Raw genomic sequence first — 14,138 nt, forward strand, 5'->3', positions numbered from 1 at the left:
TATTTTTAATATTTAATAAAGTTGTAATATTTACTATTTTAATTCATTTTACTCGAATTAATTGTATAACTGTATCATTTATCTCTTTTAATTCCTTTTATAACTGTTTTAATTTCCCCTGCTTTTATTTTGTGTCTTTTCTATGCAAAGCTCTATGAATTGCTATAGTGTGATTATTAAAATCCCTTTCTATGTAAAGCTTTTGAATAACTATTTTTCTTGCTTTTATTTTGTGATTATTTTTATTCCACCTCTATGTAAAGCACTTTGAATTGCCATAGTGTATGACATGTGCTGTATAAATAAACTTGCCTTGCCTTGCCTAATAATAACAAGTCTTTAAAAATGCAATATCTAAACCAGCAACAGTAATCAGAACTTTCTAAAGTCTTAATCTCAACCATAAAAAAATCTGTCACATTTTGTTGTGCAGACTATTTTGTGGCCAAAAAGATTCATTTTTGATCATATTTGAACATATCTCATTCCACAAGCAAATCACAGTATATTTATGTAAAATGTATTTTAAAATAAGCAGCTTCCATTTTTAAATAATTCCTTTGGTGGAGAAAGAAATCTGAGATTTGTTTTGTTCCACAAAGTCAAATTCTTGAAAAACATTTATTTATTTATTTATTTATTTATTTATTTATTTATTTATTTATTTATTTATTTATTTATTTATTTATTTATTTATATTATTTATTTAACAGGAATATTCCAGGTTACATAAGTGAAGCTCTTGGTTGTGTCATGATTTCAGGAAATAGTTTGTGAGAGATCCATAGAGTTGTTAACAAAAAAAAAAAAAGTGAATACTTATGCACTCACAAGAGACATATTTCATTTTTGCATAATTTAGATACAAACAGTTTTTCTGTGGTAATGGACAGGATGATATGCTGTCGAAGTGTGTGGTTTTCTATTGTATTGAACATGTCGTATATTCCTTTCATTTTCATTCTTGATCTTTTTAAAATTCTGTTATGCCATTAAACATAATTTATTTAGCAGACGCGTTTATCCTGCAGAACCAGTCATTTCAAGTGACTCTACAAGACAATTACAAGTTATTTGTCAAGAGCCAACAATATTTGACAGCTAATGCAGAACAGAAAGAAAAAAAAATGTTGTTGCTGCTGTAATATTTAACAACAATATTGTGTTAGCATCACCTGTATAAACACTTTAAGAAAGCTAATATGCTCTATTTCAGATAATGGTTTGTTGTGTAGATTTAAAATTAGTTAATGCTTTAGTTATCACAAACTAACAATGAACAGTGTTTTTTTTTTTTTTTTTTACAGCATCTGTAATACCTTGCCAGTTCACAATGCATTAACAGATGTAGCTAAAAATCTATTCATATAACAAGATTAATAAATGCTGTAAATGCATTTTTTTACTATATGTAATGTGTTTTTTTGTTGTTAGCTAATGTTAATATACACAGTCTCAATTGTTAAAAAAGTGGTACTCGGATGATAATCTCCTAATGGTATATTATGTTGAGTCTTTTCCTCTGCAAGAAGCTGTAAAACGCAACATTGATTTGGTTTATTTTGGGTGTTGCTGGTCAAGTTACAAAGTGCTTTGAATGTAGGTTGTAGTTTCTACCCACATATTTGTACATACACTCTTAACACCTACTTAAGACCCCTAAAACACCATCTCCTTGCGGTCTTGCAATCCGAGGCTGTTTTCTTGTTTTGCATGAGTGTCAATCCCTCCCCCTTCCCTTCACCGAGACAACTGACCTTTACCAGAGCAGCGTGTTACGCATCTTGTTTGCTCACCTCACACTTTGAGTTCCTGTTCTGATGCTGCACCAAATGTCAATTGTTCTAAGTTAGTTTTGAGTAGCCTACTTTCTTAAACTTTGCGTTCTCACTTGAATTATCATAGTACAAACTGTTAACTGCTTACAATGCCAAACTGTTAACAAAAACAAACCCTGAGGTTGTGCATGTAGCTGTGGGTTTGTAAGAGCGGCTGAACTTTTGGAGAATCATTGTTGTTCTTTCTGCTTTTATTCATGATGCGAAAATATAAACAATGACCTCATGTGTATTATGATGTCATCACACAATCGTTTCTTCTATTCCAGATAAATGTGCAGTCACCAACTATAGGATGAGTGCCTGCCTGCCTGCCAGGGAAATCCTTTGCCCTCCAATTCACGATTGCATGAATTCTTATTGAAATGACAGAAAGACTTTTGCCAAGCAATGGTAAATGTGACAACACATTAAATGGATTGTTGAACTATCCGTTTAAACCATTTGTAGCCTGGGAAACTAGCTCTGACGAGGACACTGATAATGGTGTAAAACATCTGCTCAAACTGAACCCTTCCAAGCTCCGAAAGTTAATATGCTTTATTTAAGGAGAGTTTGTCATTTGTCGGTGCATGTGGATTCCTGCATGCATGCATGCATGTGATTGTTTATATGCATGTTTTCTGAGTGTGTGTGTGTAGTTTGTGGGTATAAAAAGTTTGTATGAAACAGGATGTGGTCCTCATCAAACTTTTGTGCTCAGAGCACCGCTCAGACGGCGTGTCGAGCCCAGCGTGGGGCCCAGGTGGCTAATATTCACTCTTATCAAAAGCCAAGAAATTCACATTTTCCTGGCCTCTCCAATAACTTGTAATAATCTTGCTCTAAAAATCAATGTTCAGACTATCACAAAATTGTGTATACTAAGACACAACAATAAAATATATAAATAATACATTCTAAACAATAAGAAAAGAACATCCTTGCATCAAAGAAAGACTGAGAGGAAATTATTTCTCTTCGGGCCCTCTGACCTCTTGATTTAGCTTTGTAAACATGTCAGCAAACATTGTGGTTAGTCATAAATCGAGCAGGGAGGAAGAAAATGCAATTGCAGAGCGAGAGAAAGAGAGAGAGAGAGAGAGAGAGAGAGGTCGGATGAGTAACAGAAAGGAAGGAGTAGAGTGATAGAGAAAGAGAGATCCTCCTGACAGATGGAGGTAAAGGGGGAGGGGCAGATAGAGCAAGAGCGGTAAAGAGAGGAGGATGAAGAGTAGGTGGTCAGGTAGACAGACAGACCTCAGCATCCATGACAGCTGTTTGACAGTCAGCTGAAGGCAAAGGGTAAGTATTACACTTGCGATATTAAATGACTGCTGGGTTGAGCAATGATGCATTGTATATCAAACAACATCTGAGCTGATTTGACTGATTTGACAGCGTTTGACCCTAAAATGTTTTTGAACACTTAAGCCACAATAAAAAATGGATGTCATTGCAGTATATTTGCAATTGCAAATAAGCATTTACTTTGAGCAAAACGTTTCACAAGAAGAAATTTGTTAGGTTTTACAATAGTTATACTGTTGAAAACTAAGCGTATTGTGACTTTATGTCGATGTGAATCAATCTGGAAGATGTGCACCAGTAAAAACTGAATTCATTCACTAAAATTCCCCCTCGCAAAATGACACAAAAAGTGAGTAGAAAGACAGTTCTGAGAAAAGATGTAGAATATTTTTTTAGCAGATGCCACTTGTTTTAATATTTAGCTGTCTGATGCAATTGACATTTAGACATTTTTAAGTGTGACTTTAGTGTCCGGATGCTTGGGGTCATTGGGTTGATTGTTAGTCACCACTTACTGGTAAATAAATTGGTAAATACTCGTTACGCATTGGTGAATAAACCTTTTTAGTTAATTTACCAATGCAAAGTACAAGTTAGTTCCTATTAAACTTCATGTGCTCTTAAGAATAACCCAAGAAGTTTGGAAGCATTTTGTGAAACCGAGAGTGTTGAAACTGAGCGCAGCGATCACTCAGATCAGTAGTTGAGGTTGAAACCCGTGTGTCAAATAAACTGCTATCCGAATTACTCAGCGCTCACTTTTAAATGTGTTCAAGTGAAACCGCACCGTCAGTGATTGCTGTAGAGTGTCCTGTCACTGTTTGATTTGACTTTTACAGGCAAGGCATCTTCTGGGCTATTAGTCTACAAGTGCGTCTTTTTACAAGAAGTCACCTTACGCTTACAGCTGAGGGTTTTTGTTGCTGTCTGTGGGTGTCGTTTTTGTAGTGTTAGTGGAAATTGCCTGTATACAGTTTGACCACCCACTCACAAAGAGGGGTGCGCTGTTGACAATGGCCCACTCAGCAAAAGAGTCAAAGTTAGCTTGCGTCATATATGCGCACCTAAAGAATTTTGCAATGGAATTCAACATGCGTGCTTTGCAGTTTACCGTTTTCTTTGGGCAACATCCTGTCAGGTAAAAAGCCACAGCGATGCCATTTAAAAGTGAAAGTCTGAATTTTAAAAATTAAAGCTCCTCTGGCTAACTGGCTGTTTGCATTATTGTGCACAAATGTAAAAATAAATCGAAACTCACCCTTTTTTTAGCATTTTATCGTTCTAGACATTTTTGAACAAAAGAAAGAAAGTCATACAAGTTTGGACAGATGTGAGGGTGAGTAAATGACGATAGAATTGTCATCTTTAAGCGAACTGTTCTTTTAAGGTTTCAAATTTAAGCTATGGTGCATAACTATAAATATATATATAACTATAAGTGTTTTTGCCTTGCAGATAAAATACTCTTTCATTGCACTGATTGGATAATTATTTCGGGTCTGACTTTGAACCCAGAACCTTTGTGTTACCATCCCAGTTCAGCGTGACTAAACTTAGTTCTTGTTAGGAGCAATATTGTGTGCATTTGTGTCACACTTTCAGCCACAGGTAAAAAACCAGCTTTGCGGTTGCGCTCTTAGTCAAATCTCCATAGCGACAGTTTGTGACCTCATAGCAGTTTACTGAGTTTATTAACAGATCACCATAGATCATATCACCTGATTACCACACAGATATCACCATAGATATTAATATTTAGACAACAGAATGGGACAACCACAGTAGTAGCACTGCATTGAGTGGCAAGTTTTAACCTCATATAAATGACTTTAGGAAGCCAGATTTTGAGTTAATATGCTTATGGAATGATGAAATGATGGATGAAATGGATGAAACATTGAGTGTTGCTACTTTTGTGGAATGTTCATTTTGAAGTGTTTGATGAGTCAAAACTGAGAACTGCTTTGCAGAATGTCCAAGCTTATCGTGTCCATACAATAAAAAATGAATGGCGATGGAAGATTTTATTTTGATCTATTCTGAATACAAACAATCTATTTGCTTCAGAAGACTTGGAGTATAACATATATGGGCTACTTTGGTGTCATTTTTGAGCTTGACAGTTCTGTCCCCATACACTTTCATTGTTTAGAGTAAAATATTGTTTTATACTAAAGATGTATTTAAAAAAAAATTATGTTTTATATGTGTGTTTCAGATCCAAGTAGTGATGAAGGATTACTGGTATACTCCTTTCTTCATCTTCATCATACTTTATGGAACTGGCCAGTCCAATAACATACAAACAGGTACCTTACAAACGCAAAACATTTACCTAACATTAGTATTTGCTTCCCGTTTCATTTTTTTTTTTTTTTTTTTTTCAATCATAAAATAATGTTCTCAGAACGTTGCAGGGAGGTTTTTTGAGACAATCTTAAAATAACTAACAGAATGTTCTTTCCCTAATTATTATTTTTAAGGGAAGGAACAAACAATCATTCTATATCTGTAAAGAAAGCTTTCCTAACTAAACAAATTTTAAAAAGGTATGTGTTTCAGTAATGTTCAGAGAACATTCTGGCAGCCAAATAATGTTAGTTGGGTATAGTTATGCTAATTTTCTTAAAGGGATAGTTCACCCAAAAATGTAAATTCTGTCAATAATTACTCACCTTCATGTAGTTCCAAACCTGTAAGACTTTCGTTCATCTTCGGAACACAAATGATGATATTTTTGATGCAATCTGAGAGATTTCTGTCACATGGATTACTTTCATGATGTCTTTACTACCTTTCCGGGGCTTGGAAGTGGTAGTTGCGTAAGCTGTCAATGGAAGGACCGAAATCTCTCGGATTTCATCAAAAACATCTTCATTTGTGTTCTGAAGAATCTTCAAGAGTCTTACAGGTTTGTAATGACATGAGGGCGAGTAATTAATGACAGAATTTTTATTTTTGGGTGAACTATCCCGTTAACTTTACAAGTATTGAAAGACAAAATAAATGTTTACTTGTTTTCTATCCACTTATAACATTTGTCTTCTGGTTTTACCAAAAACAGAAGATCTTTCATGTGTGAGTGACTACTTGACAAAGATTTCTTGTGTATGGCGAAGCTCTACAAATTACTCCGGCCAGCGATGTGAGCTTGTGGGGAACAAAGACGGAAAAAGGTTTGTAAATTTTAGTTTCACGTCTCAGATTGGACAAATTTAACATTGATAAAAAAAAACTTTCTTAAATTCGAATCAAATTTGAACTTGTGTGTAGATGTGAGCTGGTGCCACTAAGCAATCAATCACATTCTACCAGAGGTTGTTTTATAACCTACGGAAAAAAAGTGAGTAGAAATAGATCTCTCAATTAAGTTAAATTACAATTCACTGGAGTTGATCAGCGTGGATTGTCTTCTTACGTTCCCCTCTCTCTCTCTCAAACACAGCATTTTTTTTTCCTTAACAAAATCTGGTTGAGTGTAACCTGTAATGGATCTGTCAGAACTAATCTGCATTTCCACCCTGGCCGACACAGTAAGTGGATTAATTCTGCTATTAGTGATATGTTTAAAATGGCAGGTTAATGTATAAAAAAAACAAATACAGAACGACTGAAATTAGAGAATAGCAGGAGTAATTGTAACAGTTAAAAAAAATAGCCTGGAAGACGATTTTGCAATTTAAATGAGCAAAACATTGTCATCACAGTACGAAATAAGTATTTTGATAAGGGCATTTAAAAAATTGGTGATGACATGGTTGAAGGGATAGTTGACCCAAATATTAAAAAGTCTGTCATCACTTACTCACCCTCACCCTCAATCATACAGGTTCCAAACCTCTATGATTTTCTTTCTTCTGCTGAACACAAAAGAAGATATTTTAAAGAGTGTTGGTAACCAGACAGTTGATGGGGCCCATTAACTTCTATAGTAGGAAAAAAGTTACAAACTCTGGTTAGAAATATCTTCTTTTGTTTTCAGTAGGAGAAAAAAAAAACTCATACAGGTTTGGAACAAATTGAGGGCAAGTAAATAATGACAATTTTCATTTCTGGGTGAACTATGTCTTTAAGGTTTTTGTTGTTGTTGTTTTAATAAAAACGTCTAGTTTACAAATGTAACCCCCGTTCCCTGAGTAAGGGAATGGAGATGTTACGTCGGACTGACTTCATGGGATCCCGCCTGGGAGCCCAATCACCTCCAAGTGGTAACAGAACAAGCCAATGAACATTGGCCAGTGAGATTTGCATGCCGAGTCATCCCCACCAGGACATACGGGTATAAATAGGGCCGGCATTACTCACTTTATTCATGTTTTGCTGAGGAGCCGAGACAGGATCCCGGCCATTTAGCGGTGGTTCAAGGCTGTGGCAGGGGGGACGTAACGTCTCCGTTCCCTCCTTCAGAGAACAGGAGTTACATTAGTAACCTAAACGTTCCCATTCAGTCAGTCATGTTCAACGTTACAATTGACTGACGTCAAGGGGTCCCTATGGAAAATGCCGTAGCCTCTGATCTGTGTTACGAGTGTTGGAGATGTAGATGCTGGCAAGCTATGGCATGCCGTCTTGACAACTGCTCTCACAATGTCATAACCTACCCAGCTCCCCCTGTAAGCCAGAGGAGGTACTCTCCCATACCGAAGGGAATGGAAGAGACATGGTTTACTCTGAGGATGGTCAAAGCTGCTTTTCCTATCTCAGGGAAGAGTGCTTCGGAACTCAATTCTCATCATTTTTCAGCCATGATCGTTATGCTGGGGAAGCGTGCGCTATCCCAAAGGAGGGGAATGCTACGGAGACCACAGCCTGCCCGATGGGAGATAACGTTTGGAAGTACACATAAGGACTGACCCGAGGGGCAGTTCTACATATGGAAGATCTCTGCGGTAGGCCCTACCTAGCCAGGGAGGCACTGCTACCGGCACAGAGACAGAACAGAGGAGAACTGCCCAGGGAAAGACACGGGTTTACCGACAGGGAAAGCGAGTGGAGTGAGCTCTCACCCCCAGGTGGCACGACTTGCCTTGGGACTGGTACGCCAAGGCGATGACATCCACAATCCAATGGGTCAACCTCTGTTTGGAGACAGCCTTTCCCTTCTGCTGACCTGCAGACAAATAGCTGCTCTGAGCTTCTGAAGCTCTGCGTGTGGTCCATATAAACACACGTGAACGGGACACAGCAATGCGAGGGCTGGGTCTGCCTCCTCCGGGGACAGTGCTTGCAAGTTCACCACCTGGTCCCAAAAGGCAGTGGTGGGAAATTTGGGCATGTATCCAGGCCGGGGTCTGAGGATGGGTTGAGACAGGGCCGGACCGAACTCACGGATCACTGATCGAAAAGACCTGCATGTCCCCCACCCTCTTGAAGGAAATGAGTGCGATCAGGAACACTGTCTTTAAAGACTGTCTCAAAATTGTCAATGTGTTGTCCATCCGGACCAGTACATACTTGTCGTGTAGCAACAGTCGGAATCGGCACATGGGCAAGGAGTACTGCTAGCAACTTGCGGCAGTTGATATGCCACTGCAGTCGAGGTCCTGTCCAGTAGCCTGAGGCAGCATGCCCGTTGCACACGGCACCCCAGCCCGTTGCTGAGGCATCTGTTGTGACAACAACATGCCTGGACACTTGTTATAGGGGCACTCCGGCCCATAGAAATGCAAGGTCCAACCATGGGCTGAATGTTTGGCGACAGCTTGATGTGATGGTCACATGGAGTATGCCATGGCACCTCCGCCTGAAGAGGTCTCATATGCATCAATCCGAGCAGTGTGACCGCGGCTGCGGTTGCCAAATACCCCAGGAGCCTCTGAAATTGTTTCAGTTGAACCGCTGTTTTCCACCTGAATGTATTCAGGCAGTTCAGCACCAACCACGCGCGCTCGCTGGAGAGACTCGCTGTCATACTGACCGAATTCAACTCCACACCGAGAAAAGTTGAGGATGCGAATGCCCATCTCCCTCAGCAGGGGAGGGGACCTTCCGCGACTTTGGTAAAGACACGGGGAGACAGGCACAGCCCAAAGGAGAGGACCTTGTACTGATATGCTCGACCCTCGAACGCAAAGCGAAGAAACGGTCTGTGTCGAGGTAAAATTGAGTCATGGAAGTATGCGTTCTTCAGGTCAATTGCTGCAAACCGATCCTGGGAGTAATGCACGTGAGGATGCATTTCTGTATGAGTATCTTGAACAGGAGCTTGTGAAGGGCCCGATTCAAGACACGCAGATCCAAGATTGGCCGTAACCCCCCGCTCTTCTTGGGTACTATGAAGTACGGACTGTAAAATCCTGACTTCATCTTGGCTGGAGGGACAGGCTCTATTGCGTCCTTTGCCAGGAGGACTGCAATCTCCGCATGCAGTACAGGGGAATGTATGCCTGCACCAAGTTAAACAGGACGCCGCTGAACCTGGACGGGAGACACGGATGATTCCGCCAGGTGGCGGCACTTTGCGGGCACAACTGAACCACAATTGCACGCCCCACCTGTTGAATGTTCATGTAAGGCTTAGTGGCCCCACCATTGAATGGAGGAGGCAGAAGAACAGAATGCCGGACATCACACATCCGAGTGGGTGTGACTTTGCATGCAAATCTCACTGGCCAATGTTCATTGGCTCGTTCTGTTACCACTTGGAGGCGATTGGGCTCCCAGGAGAGACCCCATGACGTCAATCCTTATGCTATATGTAAAATGAAATCTGTCTATTACACACACCCAAACCTTTTGTTTTTTTACCATTCAAGCCATAATTAGAGGGTTCAGGCACCGCAACACCATGATATGGGGCTGGGGATGTTGCTTTTTTGTTTACATTTACATTTATGCATTTGTGACTCATCACAGTCAAAGAATACATTTGATCAATTCCTGGATTCCTTGAGAACAATTGAAACGATGATGACTTGACTCTACATGTTTATCAATGTAACTGTTCTCTTGTTTGTTTTATGTATTTATTTGTTTGTTTGAATGACAGTTAAGACACAACCACCAGATGAACCCACTGTAAGCAAGGATAACATAACTTGGAGTAAAGGCAGTAACTTTCCACAAGACATAAAGGAGTATGAATTCCAATTGCAGTTTAAAGCCAAACATACAAGCTGGGAGGTAAGCAAACATTTGTGTTTGATTTAACATTTACCCTAATGAATTAATCAAATAAATGGCATTCATTTGAACACATCCAAGTCAATTACAAAATTATTTTGAGTGTGTTTTTTTTATATATTATTTTTGTGTATGTGTTTTTTATGTGTATATATGATTTTACAGATGGCAAAACATTGGAATATCTCTCATGAAAGTTCCGTGCTGCTGAGCCATCATTTCCTGACTGTAGGAGAAGAGTACCAGGCCAGGGTTCGTGTGAAGCCTGTTGAACCCATAAATGATGGTTACTTTCAGGGGGAATGGAGCCACTGGAGTCCTGCTGTGTCCTGGAGGTCTGACATTGGAAAGCCATTAGTGAAACCAGGGGATGAAGAATCATCACCAGGTGGTGCCTCTTGCCAGCCTAGTAATATTTTATAATAATATTTGTTTGTGAGCTAAGATCATCATATATTTTATGACAGCAGTTTTCATCTTTTTTCTCCATCAGTGACTGATGATATGCGTGTAGTTCTGATCATTGGCTTCCATGTCTTGCTTGTTCTCTCTGGTTTTTCTTTGGTCATCTATAAGATAAAGAAAAGCAACCAACGGTGAGTATTAGATGTGTATGTGTTTTATCTGTTTGACCTCAATTTTTAAGACGTTCAAGGCCTAGTTTTTTACCCTATTTGTGTAGAGTGCTGTGTAGGCATCTGTATGTATGTTTCTAACTACAGTATTTCCGTGAAAGTATGTTACTGTTGGTCTTTGTACCTGATATTTGTGTTTGTTTGTGCATCTGTATCAAGTGTTATTATTTCTTTGCAGGTTATTAAAACCAAACCATCAACATGTTCCAGACCCATCCAGATATTTCCAGCCTCTTCACACCATTCACGGTGGAAACTTCCAGGTGAGTTCTGCTGTATCTCCTGCATAACAGTAGTATTGTGAAATATTATTACAATATACATATATACACAAACACAGTTGTGGTCAGAACTATTGGCACCCCTGGTAAATATGTATAAATCTGCACTGTTTATCCTTTTGATCTTTCATTTAAAAAAATCACAAAACTCTACCTTTCATTGAAGTAAAATAATTGAAAGTGGGGGGAAAATCACATTAAGAAATAAATGTTTTTCTCCAAAAGATGTTGGCCACAATTATTGGCACCCCTAGACTTTTTTATGAGTAAAATATCTCTCAAGTATATTTTCATGAATATTTACATGTATCACACCAGGGTGACTAAACATGAAATTGTCTAGCTATGACTTGTTTGCTTCACAGGAGTATAAACTTCAAATGGGATGAGGTTCTATGGTCAGATGAAACTAAAAAAAATAGATTTTTGGCAGCAAACCCACCAGATGTGTGTTTTTTTTTTAATGAAAGATCAAAATGATAAACAATGCGGATTTATGTTTACAGCCATCTTTGACCATATATTTACCAGGGGTGACAATAATTCTGACCACAACTGTATATGTGTGTGTGTGTGTGTGTGTGCGTGTATATATATTTTCATTTTAGTCTCATTCTCATCTAATATATTTTAAAAGTGTAATTAATTCCTGTGGTGATTGATACTCCAGTCTTCAGTGTCACATGATCTTTCAGAAATCTTTCTAATATGCTGATTTGATGCTCAAGAAACATTTATCAGTGTATAAAACAGTTGTGCTGCTTAATATTTTTGTGGAAATAAATTTTAAATAGCTTTTATTTGCTTTTTTTATGCATTTATTTGAAATAGAAATCTTTCGTAACATTATAACTTTACTGTAACTTTACTGTCACTTTTGTTTGATTTAATGCAACCTTGCTGAATCAAAGTATTAAAATAATCTTACTCGCCCCTTACTCACGGTGATATTGCTGTTTTTACCAGTATTGTGGCAATTCCCTCTTATCAATTTCTATGTTGTGAATTCACACCAACGCAGTTGAGCATGCAGAAATGTATGAGACTACCAATAACCTTATCAGGTTCACACACTTTTCTTCCAATGCAAAATCTTTGCAGTACAAACTCACACACACCCAAGTTTACAGATGTGGCCAAGACCTGCATTTCTTGCAAATGCTTACTCATATCTTCCTTCAGCAAGCCAGAAAAACACACACTGACCACATGCATTTCCTCTTTCCTTTCCACAGAATTGGCTGGGCTGTCAAAATTCAGATGGGCCATTTCTTACCCCTCAGTCATGTGACGATATCTCACCTGTAGAAATCTCTGATATTTGGGACCTGTCCTTGTTGGATCCCGACGCTCAGATGTCTACTGCTGCGTTTGTTCACTCAAATCAGATGGACTCTGGACTTGAGAACAGCGGCACCAGCCACGCTTCATCATCTGGTTTCTCTAACATGGGCTACTTCTATAGCAAATCGCTTTCGGGCTCTCTTTACCTTGAATCCTGCCCTGTGTACTTCACCTATAACCCTGAGGAAGGCACAGGCTCCACTCTCTCGTCGCCTGGGTCTTCATATGACTGTTTGCAAACCCCAAGTTACCAGATGGAACAGCCGATGAGCCCGGATTCAGGGTTCGACATACCTGGAGAGCAGAACTGTGATGAAGTCCAAGACGCCGCGGCGGAAGGACATGCGCTGGTTTCTTTCATTATGTCACTGCAAGGTTCCCTCGGTGCTGTTCGCCCAGCAGAGAGTTTCGCTCCGGTGCCCATCATCACACCGTGGTCTGAACCTGTGAGAGCACCCAGCTGTAGTTCCACCTCTGAGCGTGCAGAGGGCGCTGTGGCCAGACCCTCCTCCATGATTGAGCCCTGCGGGAGTGGATATTTGACCCTGAAGGAGATGCAGAAATACAGCAACAAATCCATCTGAGCGCAGGTCCAGTCCATCTCTGTCTGTATAGGGGGAGACTGGGGCCTCGGGGTAGGTTTAGTTTTGAAAGTCAGAAAGATACACTACCGTTCAAATGTTTGGGGTTGGAAAGATTTAAAAAAAAAAAAAAAAAAAAAAAAGTATTTGAATGTAGTCCCTTATGCTCACCAAGGCTGCATTTATTTGATTAAAACAATAAAGTGAAATTACTTTCGTTAAATATTATTAGGAATTAAAAGAACTGTTTTCTATTTGAATATATTTTAAAATGTAAATTATTCCTTTGATGGTAAAGCTGTATTTTCAGCATCATTACTCCAGTCTTCAGTCACATGATCCTTCAGAAATTATTCTAATATGCTGATTTGATGATCAAGAAACATTTCTGATTATTGAAACAGTTGTGCTGCTTAATATTTTAATGGAAACTGTGATGCACTTTTTTCATAATTCTTTGATGAATAGAAAGTTCAAAAGAACAGCATATATTTGACATAGAAATATTTTTGTAACATTAAAATTGACTTTACTGTCACTTTTGATCGATTTATTGCATCCTTGCTGAATAAAGATATTAATTTCTTTGCAAAAAAATAAAAACAAAAACAAAAAGAATCACTGACCCCAAACTTTTGAATGGTAGTGTACCTTAAAAGTTTTATTTATATAGCGCCTTTCCAGGGCTCAAGGACGCTTTACAATGAACAAGCAACAATAATGGCAAGGGACAATGACAACATACAAAACAACAGTAGGTAGATGAGAGTAAAAGTACAGTAAAAGAGAATTAGGTAGATGTCTGCATACAGCAGAAAAAAAAAAAAAAAAAAAAAAAACTATATATATATATATATATATATATATATATATATAAAAAGCTATATAAAACATTTCTACATTTATTATTCAGGAAAAGGATACATTTATTATAGTTCACTGAACACACTTTGACCTTCTGTGACAACGTGCCCCAAGAGCAAGACATATTTTCACACTCTATTGGGGTAAGTTGTCACAAGGGGAACCTAAACAGCCGATTAAAAA

At 38.6% G+C, this 14,138-nt stretch overlaps 1 protein-coding gene across 2 annotated transcripts; it reads left to right on the plus strand.

Annotated features, from left to right (window-relative positions):
- The first annotated feature begins 2,905 nt into the window (after positions 1 to 2,905).
- Positions 2,906 to 13,906, plus strand: il2rb (interleukin 2 receptor, beta). Of its 2 annotated transcripts, none has more exons than XM_079876686.1 (10): positions 2,906 to 3,122; positions 5,347 to 5,437; positions 6,193 to 6,304; positions 6,402 to 6,471; positions 6,574 to 6,661; positions 10,117 to 10,250; positions 10,416 to 10,638; positions 10,744 to 10,846; positions 11,064 to 11,148; positions 12,402 to 13,906. In XM_079876686.1, the coding sequence occupies exons 2-10, from the start codon at positions 5,359 to 5,361 to the stop codon at positions 13,092 to 13,094; spliced, it is 1,587 nt and encodes a 528-aa protein (XP_079732812.1). In that variant the 5' UTR covers positions 2,906 to 3,122; positions 5,347 to 5,358; the 3' UTR covers positions 13,095 to 13,906. The 2 variants fall into 2 exon arrangements, with proteins under 2 accessions (XP_079732812.1, XP_079732813.1); XM_079876687.1 differs by having other exon boundaries at positions 3,019 to 3,122; positions 10,744 to 10,842; positions 11,063 to 11,148; positions 12,402 to 13,900.
- The last annotated feature ends 232 nt before the right edge of the window (positions 13,907 to 14,138 follow it).

The sequence above is a fragment of the Squalius cephalus genome (assembly GCF_949319135.1).
Source record: "Squalius cephalus genome assembly, chromosome: 1".
Lineage (NCBI taxonomy): Eukaryota > Metazoa > Chordata > Actinopteri > Cypriniformes > Leuciscidae > Squalius > Squalius cephalus.

Coding starts and splice junctions, on each gene's coding strand:
- il2rb (XM_079876686.1), top strand. CDS start 5,359: ATGAAGGATTACTGGTATACTCCTTTCTTCATCTTCATCATACTTTAT. Junction 6,305..6,401: donor GGGAACAAAGACGGAAAAAG/GTTTGTAAATTT, acceptor ACTTGTGTGTAG/ATGTGAGCTGGTGCCACTAA. Junction 11,149..12,401: donor TTCACGGTGGAAACTTCCAG/GTGAGTTCTGCT, acceptor TCCTTTCCACAG/AATTGGCTGGGCTGTCAAAA.